This window comes from Sinocyclocheilus grahami, unplaced genomic scaffold, assembly GCF_001515645.1.
Source record: "Sinocyclocheilus grahami isolate Dianchi unplaced genomic scaffold, SAMN03320097.WGS_v1.1 scaffold579.1, whole genome shotgun sequence".
Classification (NCBI taxonomy): domain Eukaryota; kingdom Metazoa; phylum Chordata; class Actinopteri; order Cypriniformes; family Cyprinidae; genus Sinocyclocheilus; species Sinocyclocheilus grahami.
Window position 1 is genome coordinate 938,175 of NW_015505758.1, and position 13,896 is coordinate 952,070.

Below are 13,896 nucleotides of genomic sequence, written 5' to 3' on the forward strand. Positions count from 1 at the left end.
AAAAATAAAATAAAAACTTGTCAAAACTAGTTGAGGCAGTGGAAACTTAACATGTTAAGTTGAATGAAAAAATTATAAACTGCTAGTTGTCATCTTAAATTACTGGTGAACAACTAAACCAGTGGTTCTCAACCTACTCTAAGGCCACCCACTGTCCACAGCAATATTCAAATATTCTGTAAATTAACTGCAACATGCTGTAGATTCTACAAGTTTTAAGAGCTGAATGTTTTTCAAGGTAATGCATTTACATGAGTCTTCCAGTCACGTACTCGAAAAGGATAAAAGTTTATTTTTAAAAATCTACTATTTGATTAAATATTTTGGTGAGTTTGGCGTAACTAGACAAAATGTAAATGTATAATAAAAATGACCATAGTTGTAAGGTTTTTATTAATTACATGATCAAATTTTTTTTTTATTAGGCTAACGTTACCTCAATTTTTTTTCAAAACGCAAAAAAAAAACCGCTTTTGGGGAGGTGAATTAAAGTTCGGTTAAAATATGTTGGGTTTTAGTTGTTTTAACTTCTAATGCTTATTTAAAATTATTTTAAGTCATCTTGAGGCTCTGCTCAGAACTATTAAAACCAACGCTAATTTTTACAGTGTAAACATTGCACTAGTTTCTCTAGGTTCACTGCTACTAGTACTAGGTTCTGTACTTAGCAGAGATTTTTCAAAACAAATGCAGTTGTGTATTTATTAATGTTATACAATAATATTATGACCATATATATATATATATATAATTATCACGTTTTATTCACATTTTATGAATGGTCCAGACTTCAGCACAAGAAGGCGAGAACAAATACGACTCCTTCAAGATGTTCACACATGGCGCCACCTACTGGTGTAACGTGCAGACAGGCCACCGAACAAATCAGTGAATGAATCTTTTTGGTGAACTGATTCAAAAGAATCGTGTCACTGAAAATCTCACTGAAGCTGCTGATGAGTAGAGCTAGAGAGAGAGTCGACTCGGTTGACATGAGATTTGTAATGCAGTGGCTCACGTGTCCTACAGATCACCTGTGTTGAGTATGTCAAATTATTTGTGTATTTTGGATTATAATATGGGTATTTTAGCAAGTTTTGATGAACCACGTGCACTTAGCGTTTGAAAACGCGACGGGTTTGCAGTAATAATAATAATACTCGCGATATCAGGCTTAATTGACCTTGATTGAGAGTATGGCTGAACTTGCGTTTCTTTGCCATTTAATACCGAACAACATAAAGACGTTGAATTGAGATCAAAATTGCCTGATCCTCAGACATTCATCTGTCTTCTCTAAATATTTACGTAAATTTAATAAAACAAAAACAAAACTATTCATATCAGCCGTTGTATCTGAATCAATAACACAAAGTAAGTCAATCTTATCTTGCAAAATTGAAGAAAGCTGTTATTTCTGGATCGTTAACAGTTTTAACGTTTGGTTTTACGTTTCTAAATGTGTTTTAGTCTGAAGTTGCTACCAGCATGTTGCAGTATCAGCATCCTGACTTTGCATTATTCCTGCTTGGTGAACTTCAGAAGCAGCAGCAGGGAAGCATCTTCTGCGACACACTAATACAGACAGACGGTAAGAGATCATCTTGTGTTGCAGAGAGCCAGCTCTTGGTTTGTGTCATTGGGAAAAGCTGTCAACTTTATCACTTGCACCTTGTAAACAAATCATGTAAAGAAAGACCCTGATGTCATTGCTATGATTTCCAAGTTGTACAACAGTTGGTAACCATAGACATAAATCATAGAAATGAAAAATGTGTAATGCTGTAAATTAATTTTCTGGACTTTAACTCATTTTTATTATTCAGCACACCATTGATTTATTTATTTTTTTCCTTCAAACTATTTTTTTAGCAGTTTTTGAAGGCTCATGATACAACATTAATAAAAAAAATATATATACTTCCAATAATATTTAGCTTAATTTGGTTTGATTTGTGTTTTTCTCTTTTGGCAGTTGATTTGTTAGCTTGGCCATTTTTGTAATTTAAAATGGTTTTAAATTTGACATTTTAAGAATCGAAAAAAGAGCCCTTTGTGAGGGGGAAAGAATCATTTGGTTTATGTTTACTGTTATTTTACATCTGAGACAACCTTTGCCTGTAATGTGGTAATTGACATCATTTTTCCTATGCTTTTACTATCATTTAAATCTTTTCAACTCTTCAGGTGTCTGTGTTCCAGCTCACAGTTGTGTGTTAGCTGCTCTAAGCCCTGTCCTCTCTAGAGTCCTTTCCACTTCCCCTGCTCCACATGCAGGGCAGAACAGGCTTCTGAGCCTTGAGGCTGTAGGATCTTGTGTCTTACTAAAGCTAGTTAAGTTCCTGTATACGGGGGAAATGGAGATCAAGAGTCAGAGCGAATATGAGGAAGTAATGGCTGCTGCCTTCAGACTTGGTCTTAAAAACCTTTTTGAAAAAAAGAGAGTGTGTGTGGAAAGAGGAGTTGCGGATGTTGGGAGATGTTGGAGAGAGATCGGTGTACAGACGGAAGATGTGAATAGCCAGGAAGGTGAAACCGTGTCTGAGCCATTAAAGATACAGAGCAGTGCTCATCCAGTACGTTCAGTGCAACCTTGTGGCTTGTTGGAGTCTGATTTGCCATCATTGTCGTTATTTGATGAAGCTAGTCCAACTAGAGGTTTTAATTGCACCAGTAATGCCACTGTTCCTTCCCACGCTGTCGTGACAGAAGTATCCCTATCAAATCATCATAAAACAAAGCATAAGAAGAGGTGGGAAATGGCAAAGAGAGAAAGCCAATTAAAAAAATTAACTCGGCAACAAATAAAAATTTCAGGCAAAAACTTCCGGAAACTTTTAGAGGCAGACAACAGGCAAAAATGTGCTACTGCTGAACAAAAGGAGGCCAAATTGGACCAGCTTAAATTAAAGATAAAACTGAGGAGGAGCGGAGCTTGCTGGGAAAGCAACCTCCTCGTTTCCGTTCAAGGTGAGAGCGAGAAGCAGCTAGAAGAAGTGAAAGAGCGTGGACTTCGATCTCAGGTACGGATTTATCTTTACCTTTATAACACAATTTAGACAAAGCATAGTTTATATATTTGAAATATATACACATCCTGGAAAAAAAAACATCATGGTTTCCACAAAAATGTTAGGCTGCACTAATGTTTTCATATATATTTTTATACACACACAAAACGCACACAGTTGCAATCAAAATGATTCAACCACCACGACCTGTAAAACATTCTGCTGCCGTGAACAAATATTTGTGAAAACAGTTCAACCAAGGCGTCCAAGAACATTTATTAATACACATTTGAGTGATTGAGAACGTAAATTTAATGAAAAAAATCACATTGATTGGCTCTAAACATTCATGTACAAAATTAGTCAATCCCCAACAGTTAATTTTGTAGAAAGTCTTTTTACTTTTTACCCCTAAGTGCCCCATTCCTTGCTTGAAAAAACTTCCAGATCACTGATAATCTTTCTTCAAATTCCACAAAATGAGATTTAAATCTGAAGACTGAACAGGCCACTCAACATTCTACCACTGATCCCTGAGCCATGTATACTTCGTAATGATTGTCCTGCTGGAAAGTCCAATGATCATCAGCTTCAGTCTCTGCACCCGAAGGTATCACAATCTTTGCCAAAATGTCCTGATACTTCAAAGAATCCATGATGTCCTTCATACAGTCAAGATTTCCACTTCCTTTAACAGCAAATCACCCCCATAACAAGTCCGGTCCACCTCCAATTTTGATCATGGAGATGGTGTTCTTCTGCTCATAAGCTTTGTCTTTTTTGCACTAGACATAAATCTTTCTGTTTGGTCACATCACTTCATTACAGTTCTTCCAAAACTTCACAGGTTTATCCAAATAATTTTTTTAGCATATTCAAGTCAGCCTTTTTTCTTCTTCTTGATCAAGAGTGGTGTTCAGAAAGATGTCCCAACATGAAGGTCATGCATGTTTGGTGTCTGTCTTATACTCTGCATTGAAATGTTTTTCCCTCCTTTCATCAGATCATCTTGCAATTCTTTGGCAGTAAATCAAGTGTTTTTCTTAGTTGCTCTGATCAAGTATTTTATTCCCTTTGATGGTATAATGCTTTTTCTTCAACGCCCTCAAAGGTTTTCTGATATAACACATTTTAAACTTATGAATACGGTTGCCAGCTCTGTCTCTTGGAACTTTTAGTGACTTGGAAATCTTGTAGCCATAAGCTCTATTCGCACGGGATTAGTATCTGGGGACCTCGCGTGATTTAGAAATGACCCCCCACATCTGAGTTTCGTGTGGCGCATTCGCATGGGATAAGCGAAGCCTGTGATTTCACTCGAATTTAAACTCCCAGATATGAATGTTTCTCACTGCATGCTGCTATGTCATCTATCTCCATCTAATCATTCTTTTTGTTTTCGCTCTTCTGATGGTTTTCAGATTTCTCTTTCTGCAAATTGTATAGTTGTATGATGTATAGCGACAGGGGCGGTTCTAGACCTTTTTTAGGTGGGCTTCAGCCCCCCTAAAACTATCTGAACGATCAGGCCTGCTGCTTTCTCAAGAAAGTTTATCATTCTCAAGTGTTTTAAGGCTTGTCAGTTTAAACATTTAAGTGATTTTAAGCTATTCAAGCACAAGACAGCATGAAAGAGATCTCAATGTGGTACTCGCGCACTGTCATAGATCGTCTCTGTGTGCGCACACACCTGAAAGTTATTCAGGTGTAGAGAGTTATTTTTCACGTCTTGAGCAAATTCGTACAAAATTATGTCTGAATGGCTGTCTTGACGAGTATCGACGTAAAAACAGTTGGTTACGTCTTACGTGAACGTAAATAGTTAAGAAAATATCGGATGTGCATTAATATAACGGACCCGTGCATTTCTTATGTTAATAATGTTAATCAAACAATAAAAGAAAAAGAGAGAATCACTCGCTGCTCTTAATTAAGTAACTTCTGTAGCTTTAATGGATATTTGTGTATATTTACTTCAATTAATTTAGGTAATTTGTATCTTTGTATCTAGTGGTCTGTCTGAGGGCTCAGCCCTCCTGTGGATGAAGTCCTAGAACCACCCCTGTATAGCAATATGACCCAGCACCCAAAATACTATCAAAACACTCCAATGCAGCCTCCATTCTTCACTAAAGATGGATAAAAAGGCACACAGGAAACAAAAACCTTGAAAAAATTATATACGACCCCGCCAAATTACAGAGATGCCGATTCGCACAGATGACACATCTTTAGTACAAAAAAAATCATATAACTCAGAAATATTACATTATATATTGACATTATCACTTTTAGTATGCCACTAAACTGTCATAGATGCCATTTAAAAAAAACTTACATTTGTAAATTACAGTCTCTGAGTTATATTTTTGATTGTAATTATACTGTATGTATAATACAAACTACATGTAACTGCATTTATATGAGCAAACAAATTTGGCTAAATATGTTATGGTATATATATTTCTATAGAAAAATTTAATTTGTGTTCATTTCATAATTTTATTTTTACTTTTTATCTGACTAAAGAGCTGCCCACCTAGTGTACTTCCTGGTCAAAGTCTTGGAACTCTCACACCACCGACAGACCTGACTATTTCACCGTCTAATTCTTCCACGCATGCCTCTTCAGATAAATGTCTTCATACCCCACACCACATTTCTGTCTCTTCCCCTTTGGATATACCAAAATTATCTTCAAGCCCTCCCCAAGCAGATGAATCTGATGAACATATTGCAAAGATGTTGGACGATATGTTGATGGGTTTAAACATCCTGCCATTGATGCCAATAGACAGAAATCTGGATGAGCAAGACCAGCTAGGTCTTCTTCAAGATCCAAAAGGTCAGCAGAGGGCTGCTGAGGCATCGGCTCAAGGTGCTTGTCTTTATGTACAAAGCTGCGAGCCAGAGATGAAGGAATCTGATGTTAGCAAAACTGCAGTACCAGTTGGGTCACCAGGACAAAGAGATGAAGGTAAAGCATCATCTTGACATGTTTTGGGTTTGTGGTGCTGCTTTACACTATGCAAGTGTACATTCTTTATGTTGCAGTGCTCCCAGCTGTCTTTGTCATGCTTTTAGTATAGCACTTAGTACATTTACCAAACATCCAACATTCTCAGCTCCCTCTTTGACCCACAAATTGCATCTCTTCTTACTTTGCTCTTTGTCATTGTTTAATTTAATTTATTCTTCACATGCTTGCTTAACCCAAACAGCATGTGATATGCTTGTCTTAGTCTTTGGGTCAGGTTTATAGTTAAAAGTTTAAATTGAATTAAATGTCATGTGGTGTAACTATCAAATATAAACATTTAATACTTTAAAAGGTTATAAAAACCTGTCATCATGGTTTATAATTCATAAATATGATATTATATTCTCTATGATATTATTTACTGTTTTACAGTGATTGTTTTTGTTTATTTTGTTTGATTTGCATGTTTCTGGGTTGATTTAGTAGAGAAATTAGCACTTTACTCCTTAATAATAATAATAGTTTGTCATTGAGCACTTTACTCCTTGTTTTTCTTTTAGATCACTCAGGCTTTCAAAATCAGTCAAGATCCAATACATTTGAGCTCCTGACTCAGTCACCTGGACAGGACGACTTGAACAATGATAAGAATCTGGCAACTGTGGCAAGAAACTCCACTCCTTCACTGGTAGAAGATTTGTTTTTAACCCCAAAAGCCACAACCGCCCTAGCTTACCTTTCTCCTGCAGCAGGTCAAATGCCAAGGCTTGGTATGACCAGCATACTGGATGACGGGCCAGATTTCAAACTACTACGATGCCTTTCCCCCCTTGAATCAGATAAGGGAGACAGTGATGTTCCTACACAAGAAATATCACACAGGCAGGACGTAGAAACGCAAAACCTTCCCTTGTGGCTTTCTGAGTCACCACTGAAATTGGACTTCCCTCTAAGCTCGATGATTGATTCCTCCTACCCACATCCACAGCCTGACCTCATCGCCTGCCAAAATCGATCGTGCTCTGACCTTTCAGAAAATCAAGAATTGAAGACTTCCTTTTCACAAGATGATTTAATGAGTGGGAGTAGTTCAAACACCATTCAGTATGATGTGAAGGATGCTAGTGAGCACCCAAAGCAGAGAAGGACGAGAAGACAGAGGATTGCAACTCACAAGTCAAAAGTGAATGGGGATACAGAGTGTCAAAACCTAGAGAATCAGAATCAAGTTCAACCCCACAGTGAAAACGTTAAGCCATCAACTTCTAATGCACGCCGAGTGAGTACCCGAATTATCAATGCAAACAGAAAAGTAGCTGCAGGTGTGAAGAGAAGAAGAGACATTTCTTCACCTCTCAGTAAGAAAATGCCTCGTACCACCAATAAAAAATATGAAGATGTTTTACCTAAATCAAAAGACACTGGTATTGTGAAACGTGGTCGTGGCAGACCCCCAGGATCCAAAAATACTTCCGTAGATCCCCAAAAATACTTGTGCAACAATGCAAAGAAATTGCCTACGTCAGGACAAGATGATTGTGAAGTGAAAAAAACTACGACGGACAGTGAGATTGAACAGGTTAATAAGCAAGAACCAAATACACAGCAGGAGAAAGACTCAACAGAAATGGAAGAAACAGATGTTAACAGCAATTTGGCACAGACAACCCCAAATTCTCACTTAAAATATGCTGTTCAGGCGAAGGGACCAAGTATCCTTGATCAAATTTTACATCAGACTCTTCCAACTGTTGAAAGCCTCGCTTGTAGGAGTTCTCCGAATATTGATCAGCAGCTAACATCAAGTTTGCGAGACACGTCTTTTCGCCTTCAAAAATTCCGAGGAGGGAAAAGTGAAGATGAGAATAGTAAATTAGTGGTGAATAGCAGTGAACTGATCGAAAAGGGCATTTGTGGTAAGAAAAAAGCAGAGACTTCTATGCTGAGAAACGAGAAGGAAGATATGGAGGTATCTGACAACCAAGTAGGGTCACCGTTGTCATGTGGAGACATGCCAGAAAACGTAAAATATTCGGTTAAAGATGGAGAAACGGCAACTGAGGTTACAGCCACTGTGTTACAGAATAGTGATTCCCAAAATGAGATGGGAAAAGACACTCAGGACCAAACGACTGAGATTTCTGTCCCGTTCACAGCTGAGGAGGATATAATGAAGGAAATTATGATGCCGGCTGATGATATTGATGGTGCTGATCATGCAATGTCACCTACAAAGAAAGACTGCATTGTTTCTTCCAACGAATTGACAGTGATCGAGGGAATAGAAAGGAATTTCCGTATGAATCCTGATAGTACACCAGATGAACAAAACTCTGAAGCTACAGTTTCTAATGAGTGTTCATTTGAGTTGACATCAGACATGGACAAAGACGTTCAGGCAGCAAATAGTGTTAACACCCAGGAGGATAGCTGGGTGGCCGACTGTTTAGAGAAAGAGGAGGATTCAGGTGGGAGCAAAGCGGTTCAGATGATTGAAGAAACTATGGAAGGAGAAGAAACTGAATTTCGGAGGGCAAATGAATTTGTAGAGGAAAATGCTTTGCTTGCTTCAGATGATGGGTGTGGGGAAACCACTAATGGGTTGGATGATGATGAAATTGATGTGGAGGGGGACCAATACAGTGTTGAGATGATTGATGGACAGACCCTTCTGGAAGAAGATGAATTGAGTAAAGGACACATCGCAAGTGCTAAGACTGCAGATGATGCATCAAACAGAGGTAAAATGGCTAAATTTAGAATTATAATTCAACATTTTTGTACATTCTGTTATTAATAATCCATATTCCTGATTTCTCTTTTGACCTCATAGCTCTGAAACTTAGAAACACACAGGAAATAATAGGCAGAGATGCTCCTTCTGTCCAGACTGAAGTATCCCTTCACAGCCCCAAAGTGTGCAGTGAAGATATCTTAACGGTGATGTCCAATTCAGAATCAGGAGATGACTGCCACTTAGATGAAGAAGATATTGAAGTAGATGTTGTAGAGGAGTCCGTAGAAGATCCATTAGGGCTTTTGGTGGCCAGACAGGTTGTCACACTGCCTGCTGAGGGTCTAATGGACCAAGAGGATGAGTTGGATGCCACTGAAGAGGAGGAGGTAGATGTCACTGGAGAAGAGACAGAATGATTTTTTATGTTTATGTTAAGAATACATGTTTAGCATTTTGAAGCCAATAGCAGATGTTTGAGCCAAGTTCTTAACCAAAGGTTTAATATATCAAATGGTGGGAAGAATTCTCTCTTTTTTTTGTCAATTTGATCTTACTTATGTGAATTAGCCTGTCAATTCATTCAATTTATTTTTGATCGTCTCATACATGCTTAGTTCTATATTAAAATTATGTAAATTAAAATACATTGATATAAGTTCATATTACACTTTTCTATGTGTGCTTTATTTAGTGTACATTACGATACCTATTTGGTATAATTATTTTGGTCTTACTTTGTGTATCTTATATAGTGTATGTGTAAAATAAAACGTACAACATAAAATAATGTTTCCCAAGGATACCTATATTCCCAAAATATTAAATTCCCTAGAACTATTAAGACATTTTAAAATAAATAAAAAGGTGGTACCAAATATAGTTTTTTATTTCTAGTAGCACAGCTACTACACGTTCAGTTAGAAATTGCTTTTTGAGAGCGTGGTTTCAATACACATTTATAATTTCCCCCCAGTAATCACAATAGGAATGCGAGAATCATGCTAATAGCTAAATAAAATATAATTAAAATAAAGAAAAAACTATCAATAAAAACAAAACACAATCAGATGCAAACGGCAGTGTTTTTGAATAGAAAACTTTATTGTCAGCGGAAGTACCAATTTCAACGCTGGATGGATGGATAGGAGGATCCACGTGGGTATTAACGCCGGTCAAGCGCGCGCTCTGAAGGTTAAGCAGGCTGTCAGAGCTCTTTGTTGAACGGGACCCACGCTCTGCCCGGTGGGTTTTTAGTGAGGGTAACCCGAAAGGTTATTTGCAGGAATGGACCCCATGAAAGCGCAGCAGCTCGCCGCGGAGCTGGAGGTTGAAATGATGGCTGACATGTATAACCGGTATGAAGCCTACGGTGGTCTTTTTATATGTGTACAGCATGATTTCAGATTAGTTACGTTCTCGGTATATGACATGCGAAATATATGGACTTGTGTAGTAGGTTACGCAACTATTGAATAGTATATTGTAGATGCAATGTGGCTATACGTTCTGTAATTGTATTATTAGATCTAGACACCAGGCCTTGCTCAGTATCGCATACTTAGATAATGTAGAACACGATAAAACTTGCTTTTTGCTGTTAGCCTATACTATGTAACCTGTAGCAGTGTCATTAGTACTGCTATCGACAGTTAAATGCATTCAGTTATTAAGCAGGTTCACAGTCTTCTTCCGTTCATATGAACTATTTTTGTATCATCTGGCATATCAGTAAGGTTACGTTACTAGTATGAACTTCAAGGTGTATGCACTCGTACAGTTTACAAATAATCGACCAGCTCGAATCGTCGTTACTTTTTCTGGCCCGTCAGAGCAGACAGACCAATATTTTTGCCTACATAAATGGCAGGATGTCAGACCTACGAGTATATAAAAATCTCCAGAGTGTTAGCCTGTGCCCTTGAGATAAGCAAGCATACATTTTCATAGTGAGTGAGAGTTTTTGTAATTAGCAGATTTTGCGATTATTTTGTGCGTATTCGCTGTAAATGCTATCCCACATCCTACAAATTGAAGGCTGTGACAACAAATGTAGTGAATAAATGTAGTTTATACTATTCATTATTTGTATATAAAAAGGGAAACATTACATTCTTTGAAAAAAATGTTTGTGTACTATTTTAAAGTTATATGCACTAAATGAAAAAAAAACATGTTAACTGGTAAGAGGTACAATCACTCATCTGATTGTAATTATATTTATACCCCATTACAATATTCCCTTTACAGTTACTGCTCTAACAAATACAATTACTTGTGTTATATGTAGAATTTTAAACATACATTTAATATAGCAAAATATATGATTTATTACAGACGTATAGGAGCTCATTCTATGTCCTCTGCTATATTTCAGTTGAGTTTTGTCCATACAAATGTGTTATTATTCGCTACAGTAAAATGACGTGCCTGGCTGTTTCCGTGAATGCAATTAGTCAATAATCATATTCATTCTCGATTATTATCGATTTGATCAATTCATTGTTACAAACCTTGTAGTCTCTACAAAATAATGGGACGAGTTAATGAAAAGTATAGGTACTTCACTCAGTCATACAGGTGAACATTGTTTCATTGAGATTATACATTACATAACCAAATGTGTACCATCTCATCTGTCCTGTGTTTTTTCCCCTCATGCAGCATGACCAATGCATGTCACAGGAAATGTGTTCCGCCTCATTACAAGGAGGCAGAACTTTCAAAGGGGGAAGCTGTGTGTCTAGACCGCTGTGTTTCCAAATACTTGGACTTGCATGAGAGACTTGGTCGGAAACTCACTGAGCTCTCTGTTCAGGATGAGGAGGTGATGAGGAAGGCCGCCGTGGGCTCTGGATAGACCTGAGACAGACTCTAAGGGGGGGCTGAAGGCCTTTGAATGGGGTTTGTGGAAGGAATGGGCACTTTGGACATCCAAACGGGGAAATCAGGCAGCGTGGCTAAGGATATAAATAATATAACATGAATAAGAACAATATTGCGACAAATATTGATTCACTGTTAGACATGCCACTAAATAATCCAGACTTTTGGAAGGAGGTGGGGTACATTTTACCCTACGAGCTGTTGATAGTTTGTTGGCATGAACATTATTAACATCACAGAAATAAAGTGTTGTCTGTGTAGGTAAATTTGTGAAGCATTGTGAAATGATGTCCTTGTGAAATAGTTTTTTTTTTTTTAATGTTGACACTGATCATTGTAATTTCTGATATTCTCCGAGTCATTTTACAAAATGTACCTTTATTGCTCACTAGAATTAAAATGTTTACCATTCCGTTTCACTTACGACTCTTTCTTTAAAATTAGCCAAAAACAGCATGCTCTAGAAATTATGAAATAAAATTGTGTCAGCAGGATGGTTACCTGACAGTTGAGAATGTTTTTATTTATTTATTATGTTTAAAGAGGATTCATTTAAAGTCTCAGTTACTTAAATACTATTTTAATGTGCTGGCAGCATGTTAACAGCAACTGATGGACTGTCAGTATGCTAAAATTCTTTCCAGGGAGAAGTGTCTCTAAATTCATCATCTTTAAGAACCACTTATGTAACAGATCCTCCGTTCTCAGTGAGACTTTCCTGATCGGTTTTGGAGGCCACTATAAACTGACACTGTATGGAAAGCAGTTGCTTGGCGATTCTTTATGGAAAAACAAGAGCATACAGGTTTGCAGCATGAGGCTAAGTGCTGACAGAGTTTTAATTTTTGGCAAACAGTTCTTTTAAATATACATATGGTTTGGGTAATGGTAAATGTTCTGTATTTTCTAAGACATTTATTTCAAGCTTTCTCAAAGTATGTTAAATTAAGACTGTGACTCATGTAAAAGGCAGTGCCTGGTAACTGGTGTGTTGATAGCAATGTTAGTTTTTTTTCCTCAAGTTCTTTCACAAACAAGAGAAGCCAAGCAGGCCGTCTTTCAATTGTCCTATCGGTAAGCCCCTCCCCTCGAACGCAGATGAGCCAATGGCAGTCGAGTATCAGTTGCACGGGGCGCGGAACTCGGACATCTTTAGGTTTCAGCGGCAGCGCCATAGAGAAACATTGGAGGATCCGAAGCGCGCATCGGTTTGCTGGTGTTTATGCTACAAAAATGGAAAAACTATTTACCTGGTGTACTTGAAACACTGATTCCAGTTATCCTGAGAGGATAGGCAATATAATTTATTTTATTACATTTCCTAAACCCAAACAAAACAGAGCAAAATGTTCCTAAGCATTCAACCCTAATCCCAATGAAGACAAAAACTTTCATTTTTCTGGTTGTCATACTCTCATTAAGTTACAAATTTCTTCTGCTCAAGCAGAACGTTAATGTCATCTTGCGTTTCAGCAAGGTATCTCTGGCTAAAACTAGCTAACGTTAAAGTTCATTAGTCCATGCTAACGTACAAAGCTAAATAGCGGACTGTTTTCGCGTCATGTAAGTTACAGTGTAGGTCAAAAACACATAAACGAAGGTGTACATTTGAGTGCCTCTTCATATTAAACTGGTTAAATGTACATTAATTTAATCGTACCCTGCGGTACATGAACAGTGTTGATCTGGGATGTTGTCATCCGCGATCGACCGTAATATGAGACTTCTCCCGCTTGCATTGTGATCTGTAAACCCTCGCTTCGAGTTACCAAAAAACTTTAAAATACCCTACCTTAAAGGGACTTTGGAGTTACCCACCATATTTATTTGAAAGGGGTCATATGATGCAATTTCAAATTTTCCTTTCTCTTTGGAGTGTTACAAGCTGTTCGTGCATAGATAAGATCCCTAAAGTTGCAAAGACTAAAGTCTCAAACCCAAAGAGATATTCTTTATAAAAGTGAAGACTTGTCCACGCCCTCCTAAACGCCTTGTTTAAACACGCCCCCACATGTCTACGTCACTGTGTGGGAAGATTTGCATAACACCGCCCAAATGTTCACGCAAAGAAACATGTCGTGCAAGACGCTGTGTGTTTCGTTGTGAAAGCGAAACTACTTTGGACTTCCAAAAGAGGACGATATCCGCTTCGTCATGCCTAGAGCTGATCCGTGCTGGTCGCTGAGGAAATACATAAACTTAGTGCTGTGGATCGCCGGATCGGTTTTCACCGTGGACGAAGCGGAGTCCAGCCCGGGGTCGTCACATGTGGTTGCCGCTCCTTC

At 37.9% G+C, this 13,896-nt stretch overlaps 2 protein-coding genes across 3 annotated transcripts; both read left to right on the top strand.

Moving 5' to 3' along the window:
- The first annotated feature begins 997 nt into the window (after window positions 1-997).
- On the top strand, window positions 998-9,325 carry LOC107556813 (uncharacterized). Of its 2 annotated transcripts, none has more exons than XM_016240033.1 (6): window positions 998-1,043; window positions 1,471-1,591; window positions 2,188-3,023; window positions 5,541-5,988; window positions 6,552-8,732; window positions 8,825-9,325. In XM_016240033.1, the coding sequence occupies exons 2-6, from the start codon at window positions 1,489-1,491 to the stop codon at window positions 9,142-9,144; spliced, it is 3,888 nt and encodes a 1,295-aa protein (XP_016095519.1). In that variant the 5' UTR covers window positions 998-1,043; window positions 1,471-1,488; the 3' UTR covers window positions 9,145-9,325. The 2 variants fall into 2 exon arrangements, with proteins under 2 accessions (XP_016095519.1, XP_016095520.1); XM_016240034.1 differs by lacking the exon at window positions 998-1,043 and adding an exon at window positions 1,281-1,374.
- Window positions 9,326-9,844: 519 nt separating this feature from the next.
- On the top strand, window positions 9,845-12,015 carry LOC107556822 (mitochondrial import inner membrane translocase subunit Tim10-like). The gene is made up of 2 exons (XM_016240053.1): window positions 9,845-10,083; window positions 11,390-12,015. Exons 1-2 carry the CDS (start codon window positions 10,013-10,015, stop codon window positions 11,583-11,585), a joined length of 267 nt encoding a protein of 88 aa, XP_016095539.1. The 5' UTR covers window positions 9,845-10,012; the 3' UTR covers window positions 11,586-12,015.
- The last annotated feature ends 1,881 nt before the right edge of the window (window positions 12,016-13,896 follow it).